The 12,534-nt window shown below is 45.9% G+C and overlaps 1 protein-coding gene across 5 annotated transcripts in view; it reads left to right on the top strand.

Moving 5' to 3' along the window:
• Nucleotides 1-12,534, top strand: part of LOC123990538 (pleckstrin homology domain-containing family G member 3) — a 115,703-nt gene that overhangs the window by 80,529 nt on the left and 22,640 nt on the right. For all 5 annotated transcript variants that reach the window (XM_046291126.1, XM_046291123.1, XM_046291125.1 and 2 more), the window contains 5 exons: nt 579-679; nt 7,597-7,666; nt 7,828-7,874; nt 9,462-9,612; nt 10,342-10,473. In XM_046291126.1, the coding sequence (XP_046147082.1) occupies nt 579-679; nt 7,597-7,666; nt 7,828-7,874; nt 9,462-9,612; nt 10,342-10,473 (501 nt within the window). The remainder of the gene's footprint in view (nt 1-578; nt 680-7,596; nt 7,667-7,827; nt 7,875-9,461; nt 9,613-10,341; nt 10,474-12,534) is intronic.

Below are 12,534 nucleotides of genomic sequence, written 5' to 3' on the forward strand. Positions count from 1 at the left end.
CTGCCGCCCCATATGCTTGAGGTACCATCTATATGTGGCTCTGAAGTACCCATTCTTACCAAGTCATTTATACCAAATAAATCCCTGTGTTGATTGGACTTTAAAACAAAGCGTTATGATTTGATAGGTGTCCATAGCTCTTTGAAAATACGGGGGGAAAATGTAGCGTACCTGGGTTTTTAAGACTAGGTGTTAGCATGTTTCATGAACAAGGTGCTAGTTAGACTCTATTTAGTAAATAAATAAAAAATAAAAAATTTAACCAGGCAAGTCAGTTAAGAACATATTCTTATTTTCAATGACGGCCTGGGAACAGTGGGTTAACTGCCTGTTCAGGGGCAGAACGACAGATTTGTACCTTGTCAGCTCGGGGGTTTGAACTAGCAACCTTCCGGTTACTAGTCCAACGCTCTAACCACTAGGCTACGCTGTTTGGACCTAAAATGCTCATTGCTGAAAAGTGGAAAGTCCATACTAAAATGTAGGCATAAAAGTAAATGAATCAACTTTTTTTTTTTTTTTTTTGAGACTTTTGCATCATGATGTAGTCAGGTGAATTGTGACTATCTGCCTTGCAGGACTACCTGGCCCACATCATCGACCAGGCAGACCTACCCATTAGACCAGAACAGGTGTGTGCCCTGTTTGGAAACATCGAGGACATTTACGAGTTCAACAGGTGAGCCGCTGACTAACTCATTTCTCTTATCCTTGTGAGGATGTAATGAATTACTGTACGAAGGAGTGAAAGACTGAATGAATGAGTGAGTGACTGTTTTCCCCAGTACAGTTACACACGGATTAACACCATTTACATTGTCAAGGCAATTCTATTGAACTATTGATGAAACTATTGTGTCCTTAACACAACACAAGTAAGGATTCTCAGTCAGTCACATTCATTCAATATTTACAAGAGGAGAATTTCAGAATTGATGTGCCTGATTTGATGGGTGAATTTGCTCATGAAAATGTTGATTTCTGAGCTTGGAAGACCACGTTTACAATTCTGGATTTGATGTTGGCATTTACGGCACACGTTAACACATGCATGCCTGCAACAGACACACGTTAACACACGCATGCCTGCAACAGACACACGTTAACACACGCATGCCTGCAACAGACACACGTTAACACACGCATGCCTGCAACAGACACACGTTAACACACGCATGCCTGCAACAGACACACGTTAACACACGCATGCCTGCAACAGACACACGTTAACACACGCATGCCTGCAACAGACACACGTTAACACACGCATGCCTGCAACAGACACACAACACACGCATGCCTGCAACAGACACACGCATGCCTGCAACAGACACACGTTAACACACGCATGCCTGCAACAGACACGTTAACACACGCATGCCTGCAACAGACACACGTTAACACACGCATGCCTGCAACAGACACACGTTAACACACGCATGCCTGCAACAGACACACGTTAACACACGCATGCCTGCAACAGACACACGTTAACACACGCATGCCTGCAACAGACACACGTTAACACACGCATGCCTGCAACAGACACACGTTAACACACGCATGCCTGCAACAGACACACGTTAACACACGCATGCCTGCAACAGACACACGTTAACACACGCATGCCTGCAACAGACACACGTTCTTTGCACGTCTCGCTCCAGTAGACAATGAAACAGCATATTTACTCGGTTACACTTTTGTGTCAGGCTACCACTCTCATCATTTGTCATCAATGGTTTTGTACACCACAGTTGGTTCATGGTGCCGGGGAGCAGTTTACAGAAGGCCCGCCTGTGTTGACAGGGGTCCTTTGTGCTCTGAAAGGCCCAATTGTGTTAGTGTGTCAGATCTAGAGCCAGAGACCCACAGAGGCCTATCAGAGCGAGAGAGAGATTTGGGTTGCAAGTGAACAGGGGCCAAGTCCTGTGTTTAGGAAAAATAAATAATTTAACCACACTGCCTCCCAAAACAATGTCTGTGGGCACACACACATACAAATAGCTACTCTCTCATCCTCTTATTCACTGAAGCATCTGAACACCAAAAGCTGTGTGCTAAAGATAGCTGTCCTCATGACCAGTAACGTCACCACACGCCTACTGTTTGTTAGTGGTGGGTCGTGTCCAGGCCACCCACCTCACTACCCAATGCTATCCTACAGTGCCTGAGATTAGAGAGTCCCATCTATGCTCCAGCATCCACAACAATGTTTGTTAGTGGTGGGTCCTGTCCTTTTTAACTTTGATTTACGATGACTTACAATACTCCCTGAAGTCAAAGATGGTACACCGGTAGCCTCCCCTTTCCCCTACTACTGCAGTAGCACATATGACGTCTGACATTAAGTAAGCACAATGAAAATGGCCTTGTGCTTTATATTCATTGGCCACACGACATGTTTTTTTTTCCCAATGTCCTCTAACGAAAGTCATCCATGTTCGCCTCAGGGTCACTGGAATAAAACACAAAACCCACGCAGTAGTATTTCAATGAGGTGTAGCACCAAAATAATCATTTTCTAGCCCTGCCTATGGAGAAGAAGTAGGATCATTCAGTAGCACTTTAGTCAGGGTCACTGTGCAGAGGCCTTTGTACACAGAAGAGTACATCCTCTAACAACTTTGGTCGTGTACTGTATATAAGTATTGCAACGAGGCAGCAAATCAAGATGGATGAATATCTGTTCCGTTTTAGGCAGACTGGTATAGATGATAAACTCTATGAATTTCATTGCACAGTGGCACTTCCTACCTAATTTTTATTTTGTAGAGTGGTTGGCTCATAAGAAAGCACCTGAAATAAAGTGTGTCTGGAATTTGTGTGAAAAGGGATTGAGAGGCTCGTACATGGAATATTGGTGCTCACTAGCCTCGTACCACCATCCTGATCTGGCGAGCTTACATTCTGTTTCTCTGTCTATATACACTGTCTATATACACTGTTTATCTACACGGTCTATATAGACAATCTTCAAAAAGGCACTCCGCAGTGGTGCTTGATTGTAGACACCTGTGGCTGTGTAAATGACTGTTTGAATGTGTAAAGTTGTGCCTGCTAGAGTCATGTGGATTTGTGACGATAGCAGTATCGTCATGTTTTTTCCAGGGCAAAAATGTAAACGAAGCAGACCGAACACTTTGGTGCTTTAAAAACCCGCTGTATGTAAAATATTGTGTTATGCTGTAGCTTGGAAAGTAAACACATGTGACTCTGGATGACGACATGATGATGTTTGTTTCCAACATTAGGGCTGTTTTCCTAAACAAGTTAAATCCACTTCATGTTTTGTTTCCTTGCCTTAATGCTAATGAGTATTGCAATACTGGTATCGTCCCGGCCCTACGGTTATGTTATAGAAGTATACCTACACATCTTCTCCCAACTGACAGTCAAGGGATGGTTGATGACTTGAAGTGGCATGTTATTTTGTGGATCTCACCCTACAACCAAAGGACATCCCGTCTGGAACAAAGTAACTCTGTTGATTCCTGTGTTGTTCTAACTCCTGGTTAGAGATAGAAAAGCCATTTGTCCTGTTGGCGTGGTTACTGGGTGAATCTTATTTAACCCCATAACGGTTGGTCTGTTCAATTATGTGCTGATGGTGTGTTTTCCCCCTCAGGGAGAAAAGGGATATGAGTTGTTCTGTTCTGAGGTGTTGTCAACCTAACCTGTGATTGGCCTGAAGCTCTTTACCTGTCTGCTTCTTCACCATCGATGCCCAATAGCTGTACTTCAGAGTGTAACTGGTGCTCATCAGGAATTTATCTTAATATTTTACCCAAATTGTCCCTGTAACATTTAAGGTTCATGCATCCCATTTTAAAAGGAGATCATGGTTCATGCTTCCCATTTTAAAAGGAGATCATGGTTCATGCTTCCCATTTTAAAGGGAGATCATGGTTCATGCATCCCATTTTAAAGGGAGATCATGGTTCATGCTTCCCATTTTAAAGGGAGATCCCATTTTAAAGGGAGATCATGGTTCATGCTTCCCATTTTAAAGGGAGATCATGGTTCATGCATCCCATTTTAAAGGGAGATCATGGTTCATGCTTCCCATTTTAAAGGGAGATCATGGTTCATGCATCCCATTTTAAAGGGAGATCATGGTTCATGCTTCCCATTTTAAAGGGAGATCATGGTTCATGCTTCCCATTTTAAAGGGAGATCATGGTTCATGCTTCCCATTTTAAAGGGAGATCATGGTTCATGCTTCCCATTTTAAAGGGAGATCATGGTTCATGCTTCCCATTTTAAAGGGAGATCATGGTTCATGCATCCCATTTTAAAAGGAGATCATGGTTCATGCATCCCATTTTAAAGGGAGATCATGGTTCATGCTTCCCATTTTAAAGGGAGATCATGGTTCATGCTTCCCATTTTAAAGGGAGATCATGGTTCATGCTTCCCATTTTAAAGGGAGATCATGCTTCTCTCTCGCTCTCTCTTGACCTTTTATCAGCCTTTCCTTTTCCTTATACTGCCTCTACCAGTCTGCACTGTAATTAAAACCCTGTCCTAAATAACTCATGTGTTCCCGGCTGTTATATGGCTAAACTCTGTGAGACCAAAGACGTTGAAGACAGAGGCCTGGAAGCTGTTTACCAAACTGACATCTGTCTGTTGTCGTCCCCTGATTGTTTAGTCTTATCGGGGGACTGTTTTTGCTACTCCAGTGGTTGTGGATGGTAAGTTTTGGTTTGCCCATCTGAAGTGGCTGACAAAGTGCATGCTAGCACTGAGGGCATGGTGTGATGTGGCGTGCAGTCTGGGTTTGCTGTGTCTCTCGTGGTAAGGCATGGCGTGATGTGGCGTGAGGTCTGGGTTTGCTGTGTGTCTCTCGTGGTAAGGCATGGCGTGATGTGGCGTGAGGTCTGGGTTTGCTGTGTGTCTCTCGTGGTAGGGCATGGTGTGATGTGGCGTGAGGTCTGGGTTTGCTGTGTGTCTCTCGTGGTAGGGCATGGTGTGATGTGGCGTGAGGTCTGGGTTTGCTGTGTGTCTCGTGTGGTAGGGCATGGTGTGGTGTGGCGTGAGGTCTGGGTTTGCTGTGTGTCTCGTGAGGTAGGGCATGGTGTGGGTGTGGCGTGAGGTCTGGGTTTGCTGTGTGTCTCATGTGGTAGGGCATGGCGTGATGTGGCGTGAGGTCTGGGGTTTGCTGTATATCTCGTGTGGTAAGGCATTCTGTGGTGTGGCGTGAGGTCTGGGTTTGCTGTGTGTCTCGTGTGGTAGGGCATGGCGTGCGGTCTGGGTTTGCTGTGACTCTCGTGTGGTAGGGCATGGCGTGATGTGGCGTGCGGTCTGGGTTTGCTGTGTCACTCAAATCAAATTTTATTTATCACATACATATGGTTAGCAGATGTTAGTGCGAGTGTAGCGAAATGCTTGTGCTTCTAGTTCAGACAATGCAGTAATAACCAACAAGTAATCTAACCAACAATTCCAAAACTACTGTCTTATACACAGTGTAAGGGGATAAAGAATATGTACATAAAGATATATATGAATGAGTGATGGTACAGAGCAGCATAGGCAAGATACAGTAGATGGTATCGAGTACAGTATATACATATGAGATGTGTATGTAAACAAAGTGGCATGGTTAAAGTGGCTAGTGATACATGTATTACATAAGGATGCAGTCGATGATAGAGTACAGTATATACGTATGCATATGAGATGAATAATGTAGGGTACGTAACATTATATTAAGTAGCATTGTTTAAAGTGGCTAGTGATATATATTTTACATCATTTCCCATCAATTCCCATTATTAAAGTGGCTGTAGTCAGTGTCAGTGTGTTGGCAGCAGCACTCGTGTGGTAGGGCATGGCGTGATGTGGCATGCGGTCTGGGTTTGCTGTGTGTCTCGTGTGGTAGGGCATGGCGTGATGTGGCGTGCGGTCTGGGTTTGCTGTGTGTCTCGTGTGGTAGGGCATGGCGTGATGTGGCGTGGGGTCTGGGTTTGCTGTGTGTCTCGTGTGGTAGGGCATGGCGTGATGTGGCGTGCGGTCTGGGTTTGCTGTGTGTCTCGTGTGGTAGGGCATGGCGTGATGTGGCGTGCGGTCTGGGTTTGCTGTGTGTCTCGTGTGGTAGGGCATGGCGTGATGTGGCGTGAGGTCTGGGTTTGCTGTGTGTCTCTCGTGGTAAGGCATGGCGTGATGTGGCGTGAGGTCTGGGTTTGCTGTGTGTCTCTCGTGTGGTAGGGCATGGCGTGATGTGGCGTGAGGTCTGGGTTTGCTGTGTGTCTCGTGTGGTAGGGCATGGCGTGATGTGGCGTGAGGTCTGGGTTTGCTGTGTGTCTCGTGTGGTAGGGCATGACGTGATGTGGCGTGAGGTCTGGGTTTGCTGTGTGTCTCGTGTGGTAGGGCATGGTGTGATGTGGCGTGAGGTCTGGGTTTGCTGTGTGTCTCGTGTGGTAGGGCATGGCGTGATGTGGCGTGCGGTCTGGGTTTGCTGTGTGTCTCGTGTGGTAGGGCATGGTGTGATGTGGCGTGAGGTCTGGGTTTGCTGTGTGTCTCGTGTGGTAGGGCATGGCGTGATGTGGCGTGAGGTCTGGGTTTGCTGTGTGTGTCTCGTGTGGTAGGGCATGGCGTGATGTGGCGTGAGGTCTGGGTTTGCTGTGTGTGGCGTGTGGTAGGGCATGGCGTGATGTGGCGTGAGGTCTGGGTTTGCTGTGTGTCTCGTGTGGTAGGACATGGCGTGATGTGGCGTGCGGTCTGGGTTTGCTGTGTCACTCTTGTGGTAGGACATGGCGTGCGGTCTGGGTGTGGTAGGACATGGCGTGCGGTCTGGGTGTGGTAGGACATGGCGTGCGGTCTGGGTGTGGTAGGACATGGCGTGCGGTCTGGGTGTGGTAAGGCATGGTGTGCGGTCTGGGTTTGCTGTGTCTCGTGTGGTAGGACATGGCGTGCGGTCTGGGTGTGGTAACGCATGGCGTGCGGTCTGGGTTTGCTGTGTCTCTCGTGTGGTAGGACATGGCGTGCGGTCTGGGTGTGGTAGGACATGGCGTGCGGTCTGGGTGTGGTAGGACATGGCGTGCGGTCTGGGTGTGGTAGGGCATGGCGTGCGGTCTGGGTGTGGTAGGGCATGGCGTGCGGTCTGGGTGTGGTAGGGCATGGCGTGCGGTCTGGGTGTGGTAGGGCATGGCGTGCGGTCTGGGTGTGGTAGGGCATGGCGTGCGGTCTGGGTGTGGTAGGGCATGGCGTGCGGTCTGGGTGTGGTAGGGCATGGCGTGGTAGGACATCAGTGTGATTCGAACTCCCAACGCTGGAAGATTGTCTCTGCCCATTTCCCTGTGATCATGGCTCTCGACGCTCCAAAGCAAACAACTTTGTGCCTGAAGACCAGATGGACACACAACAATATTTAACCACATCTCTTTTTCTAGTATTGATTATGAAATGTAGCATTTCAGGGAGTTGTCAACAAAAGCCTGAAGTAAATGCTGCTTTGGTTTGTGTGTAACGAGTGTGATTGAAATGTACAGCACTACGATATCTGCAATATATTTGCAAAAGTCATACCTGTATAATTTGCCATTTGATGTAACCAGGCCTCATCTTTGATCTCTGACCTCTGTGTTGCAGTGAACTGTTGCAGTCCTTAGATATGTGTGACAACGACCCTGTTGCCATCGCTAGGTGCTTCGTCATGAAGGTTAGTGCAATTCCAATCCTATTATGCTGTGCATGATTCTCTGCCCCGCTGTAGAGTTTCATCCAGTGCTCGAAACCAGTAACTCGTCATCATTTTTGGTGGATAAACACTCCCTTTCGAACAGTATTGAGACTATGTAACATATCATTTGTTTCTTTCAGAGAGAGTATTTTGAGATCTATACACAGTACTGTACCAACTACCCAAAGTAAGTGAACTCTCTTAGCTGACCAGTGTACCTGGCGCATGTGCAGCTTTTACTGGCTCAACTGTTCACAGAAACAGACTGAGCATGTGAAGAAAACCATGGGGGGGGGTGTCTGCTACTGACACCTAGTGGTAGAAAGTATACTCTGTTTGCTGTGCTGTTACACACAAAAAAGGAGTTGGGTTGACCGCCTCATTACTGCTGGAACAGAGCAAATGAAATGACATCAAACCCCTGGAAAGCATGTGATTGATACCATTCTGCTCCAGTCATCCCCACGGGCCCGCCCTCCCCTATTAAAGTGCCACCAACCTCCTGTGCATCCTACACACCTACTAGTTGTGTTTTCAACCCACTCCAGAGATATGTACAAATTGTAGTCCATTTTCTCAAATTAAATGGGTGAGAAACAAAAAGGATGAATATGATCATATTGAAATGGGTAATTGGGGGAACATATGACACATATTGAAATGGGTAATTGGGGGAACATATGACACATATTGAAATGGGTAATTGGGGGAACATATGACACATATTGAAATGGGTAATTGGGGGAACATATGACACATATTGAAATGGGTAATTGGGGGAACATATGACACATATTGAAATGGGTAATTGGGGGAACATATGACACATATTGAAATGGGTAATTGGGGGAACATATGACACATATTGAATTGTAGAGAAAGGTGTGGAGATGTGCACCAGTTTCATCTGTTCACATAACTAAGTGTTGTAATGCAATTAATCAATCATTGTCCAATACTTTCATCTAGACTCTGTTTCTGTAGTACTGACCCGGTCCTCTCTCCATCTAGTTCTGTAGTACTGACCTGGTCCTCTCTCCATCTAGTTCTGTAGTACTGACCTGGTGCTCTCTCCATCTAGTTCTGTAGTACTGACCCGGTCCTCTCTCCATCTAGTTCTGTAGTACTGACCCGGTCCTCTCTCCATCTAGTTCTGTAGTACTGACTCGGTCCTCTCTCCATCTAGTTCTGTTTCTGTAGTACTGACCTGGTCCTCTCTCCATCTAGTTCTGTAGTACTGACCCGGTCCTCTCTCCATCTAGTTCTAGTTCTCTCCATCTAGTCTGTTCTGTAGTACTGACCTGGTCCTCTCTCCATCTAGTTCTGTTTCTGTAGTACTGACCTGGTCCTCTCTCCATCTAGTTCTGTAGTACTGACCTGGTCCTCTCTCCATCTAGTTCTGTTTCCTGGTCCTCTCTCCATCTAGTACTGACCTGGTCCTCTCTCCATCTAGTTCTGTAGTACTGACCTGGTCCTCTCTCCATCTAGTTCTGTAGTACTGACCCGGTCCTCTCTCCATCTAGTTCTGTTTCTGTAGTACTGACCTGGTCCTCTCTCCATCTAGTTCTGTAGTACTGACCTGGTCCTCTCTCCATCTAGTTCTGTAGTACTGACCTGGTCCTCTCTCCATCTAGTTCTGTAGTACTGACCCGGTCCTCTCTCCATCTAGTTCTGTAGTACTGACCCGGTCCTCTCTCCATCTAGTTCTGTAGTACTGACCCGGTCCTCTCTCCATCTAGTTCTGTAGTACTGACCCGGTCCTCTCTCCATCTAGTTCTGTGGCTGCTCTGACAGACTGCATGAGGAACAAGTCCTTGGCCAAGTTGTTCCGGGAGCGGCAGGCCTCACTAAAACGCTCCCTTCCCCTGGGCTCCTACCTGCTCAAGCCTGTACAGAGAATCCTCAAGTACCACCTATTGCTTCAGGTACAGAGATGGGATCAGTTTTGCCTTTTTAGATCATAATGAATAAGATGTATATGGACAGGGGGGCGACCGACCTGATCCTAGATCAGGGCCAATGTCCACAAAGTGTCTCAGAGAAGAGTGTTGATCTAGGATCAGTTTAGCCTTTTAGATCACAATCAATACAATTATTTTGACAGGTCCTAGATCAGCACTAATACTATTGGAATACAGCCTGTTGAGAGGCTCAAGTATCACAGTTGCTCCAGGTAGTTGCTCCAGGTAGTTTGCTCCAGGTAGTTTGCTCCAGGTAGTTTGCTCCAGGTAGTTTGCGCCAGGTAGTTGTGCCAGGTAGTTTGCTCCAGGTGCTCCAACTAACCACCAAAGGAATGCCCTGCCATAGCATCCTGGTTCAAATACTTTTAAAATGCATAAATGCATCTTTCCTTCCTACCCTCCCTTGAATTATCACTGATCTGACAAACATTGATAGGTGTAAAGATGGGTTTCCACTTCATAGATTTCCCCTATCCATCCATGACAGATCAGTAATTACTCTTGAGAATGGGAGGAAGAAAGGATGCATTTTTGAAGGAACCAACTCGTGTTCTCCAAAGCAGCTTGAAATTATTCAGATATATTGACACCGTAGGTTCAACTTCTTACTAGAACAAACAGAACATCTCTCACTAAAAAGCCATGTCTGTGGGAAGTGCACTAGTTTAAATAACTATTGTGTTCCCTCTGCAGGAGATAGCCAAGCACTTTGACCCACAAGAGGAGGGCTATGAGGTAGTGGAGGAAGCCATCTACACCATGACAGGCGTGGCCTGGTACATCAACGACATGAAGAGGAAACACGAGCATGCCGTTCGACTGCAGGTTAGCAGACGCCTCCTTCATGCAAACAAACACGCAAACATCCATATATACATATTCTGAGACAATTACGAAATGATTGCCACACAGAGCTGAACAGACGCCTCCTTCATGCAAACCCTAACACAAACATGCAAACAACCATATATACATATTCTGAGACAATTATGAAATGATTACCATAGAGAGCTGAACACAAACACCCTGTGTAATCAATGTGAATAAGCCCCTCACACATTAATAAACATTTAAACCCACTGGCCGTCTGTCTAATCCTTATTTTACATTTTTTAAATTTGATCTTTATTTAACTAGGCAAATCAGTTGAGAACTCATTCTTATTTTCAATGACTGCATAGTGGGTTAACTGCCTGTTCAGGGGCAGAACGACAGATTTTTACCTTGTCAGCTCGGGGATTCGATCTTGAAACCTTTCGTTTACTAGTCCAACGCTCTAACCACGAGGTTACCTGCCGCTATCCTGTCTCATGTGGTGCTGTTATTACATTTCATTTAGGCAGGTCAGGTCCGTGCATGTGAAGAGGCTCTGTCCCAAATGGCACATCATATCCTATAGTGCATTACTTTTTCACCAGAGGCCCCTAGGGGTCCTGGTCAAAACTAGTGCACTATAGAGGGAATAAGGTGCCATTTGGGACACATCCCAATGTTCTGAACATCAATTACAAACCCTCCATGGTTCTCCTCTCTTGTTAAACTAGATTGAGTGTACAACATTTCTGACCAGAGACCCTCACAGAGTAGCCCTCGCAGGGCAATACATGGGAGCTTGTCGTCAAAGGCTGTGTAAAAATAAACAGCGACTACATTGTGTTCTTAGACTAATTTCTCATGGGGCCAGTTATTTACTGGTCATTGGAATATATTTGTTTATCATGTGCAGTTAGGCTTGATTATGTATTTAACTCTGGAGGATCTATTAACCGTAAACGATAGTGCCTTCGGAAAGTATTCAGACACCTAGACTTTTTTCACATTTTGTTATGTCACAGCCTTATTCTAAAATGGATTCCATAAATGAAGGTCTTCAACAATCTACACACAATACCCCATAATGACAAAGCATTATTTTAAAACAGGTTTTTAGACATTTTTGCAAATGTATTAAACATAAAAATTAAAAAAACATATTTACATAAGTATTCAGACCCTTTGCTAGGAGACTTTTAGCTCAGTGCATCCTTGTCCTGTAGCTCAGTTGGTAGAGCATCCTTGAGAGGGAAGTTTCAATACCACCCATACGTAGAATGTATGCACACATGACTGTAAGTCCATAAAAGCGTCTGCTAAATGGTCGATCATCCTTGAGATGTTTCTACAACTTGATTGGAGTCCACCTGTGGTAAATTCAATTGATTGGACATGATTTGGAAAGGCTGTCTATATAAGGTCCCACAGTTGACAGTGCATGTCAGAGCAAAAAACCAAGCCATGAGGTCGAAGGAATTGTCCGTAGAGCTCCGAGACAGGATTATGTCAGAGCACAGATCTGGAGAAGGGTAACAAAACATTTCTGCAGCATTGAAGGTCCCCAAGAACACAGTAGCCTTCATCATTATTAAATGGAAGAAGTTTGGAACCACCAAGACTCTTCCTAGAGCTGCCCCCTGCCAAACTGAGCAATCGGGGGAGAAGGGCCTTGGTCTGGGAGGTGACCAAGAACCGGATGGTCACTCTGTCAGAGCTCCTCTGTGGAGATACAACCATCTCTGCAGCACTCCACGAGTAAGGCCTTTATGGTAGTGGCCAGACATGACAGCCCGCTTGGAGATTGCCAAAAGGCACCTAAAGGACTCTGACCATGAGAAACAAGATTATCTGGTCTGATGAAACTAAGATTGAACTCTTTGGCCTGAATGCCAAGTGTCACGTTTGGAGGAAACCTGGCACCATCCCTACGGTGAAGCACGGTGGTGGCAGCATCATGCTGTGGGGATGTTTTTCAGTGACAGGGACTGGGAGATAAGTCAGGATCGAGGCAAAGATGAACAGAGCAAAGTACAGAGAGATCCTTGATGAAAACATTCCAACAGGACAACGGCT

Source organism: Oncorhynchus gorbuscha, linkage group LG12 (assembly GCF_021184085.1).
Source record: "Oncorhynchus gorbuscha isolate QuinsamMale2020 ecotype Even-year linkage group LG12, OgorEven_v1.0, whole genome shotgun sequence".
In the NCBI taxonomy this organism is placed as follows: domain Eukaryota; kingdom Metazoa; phylum Chordata; class Actinopteri; order Salmoniformes; family Salmonidae; genus Oncorhynchus; species Oncorhynchus gorbuscha.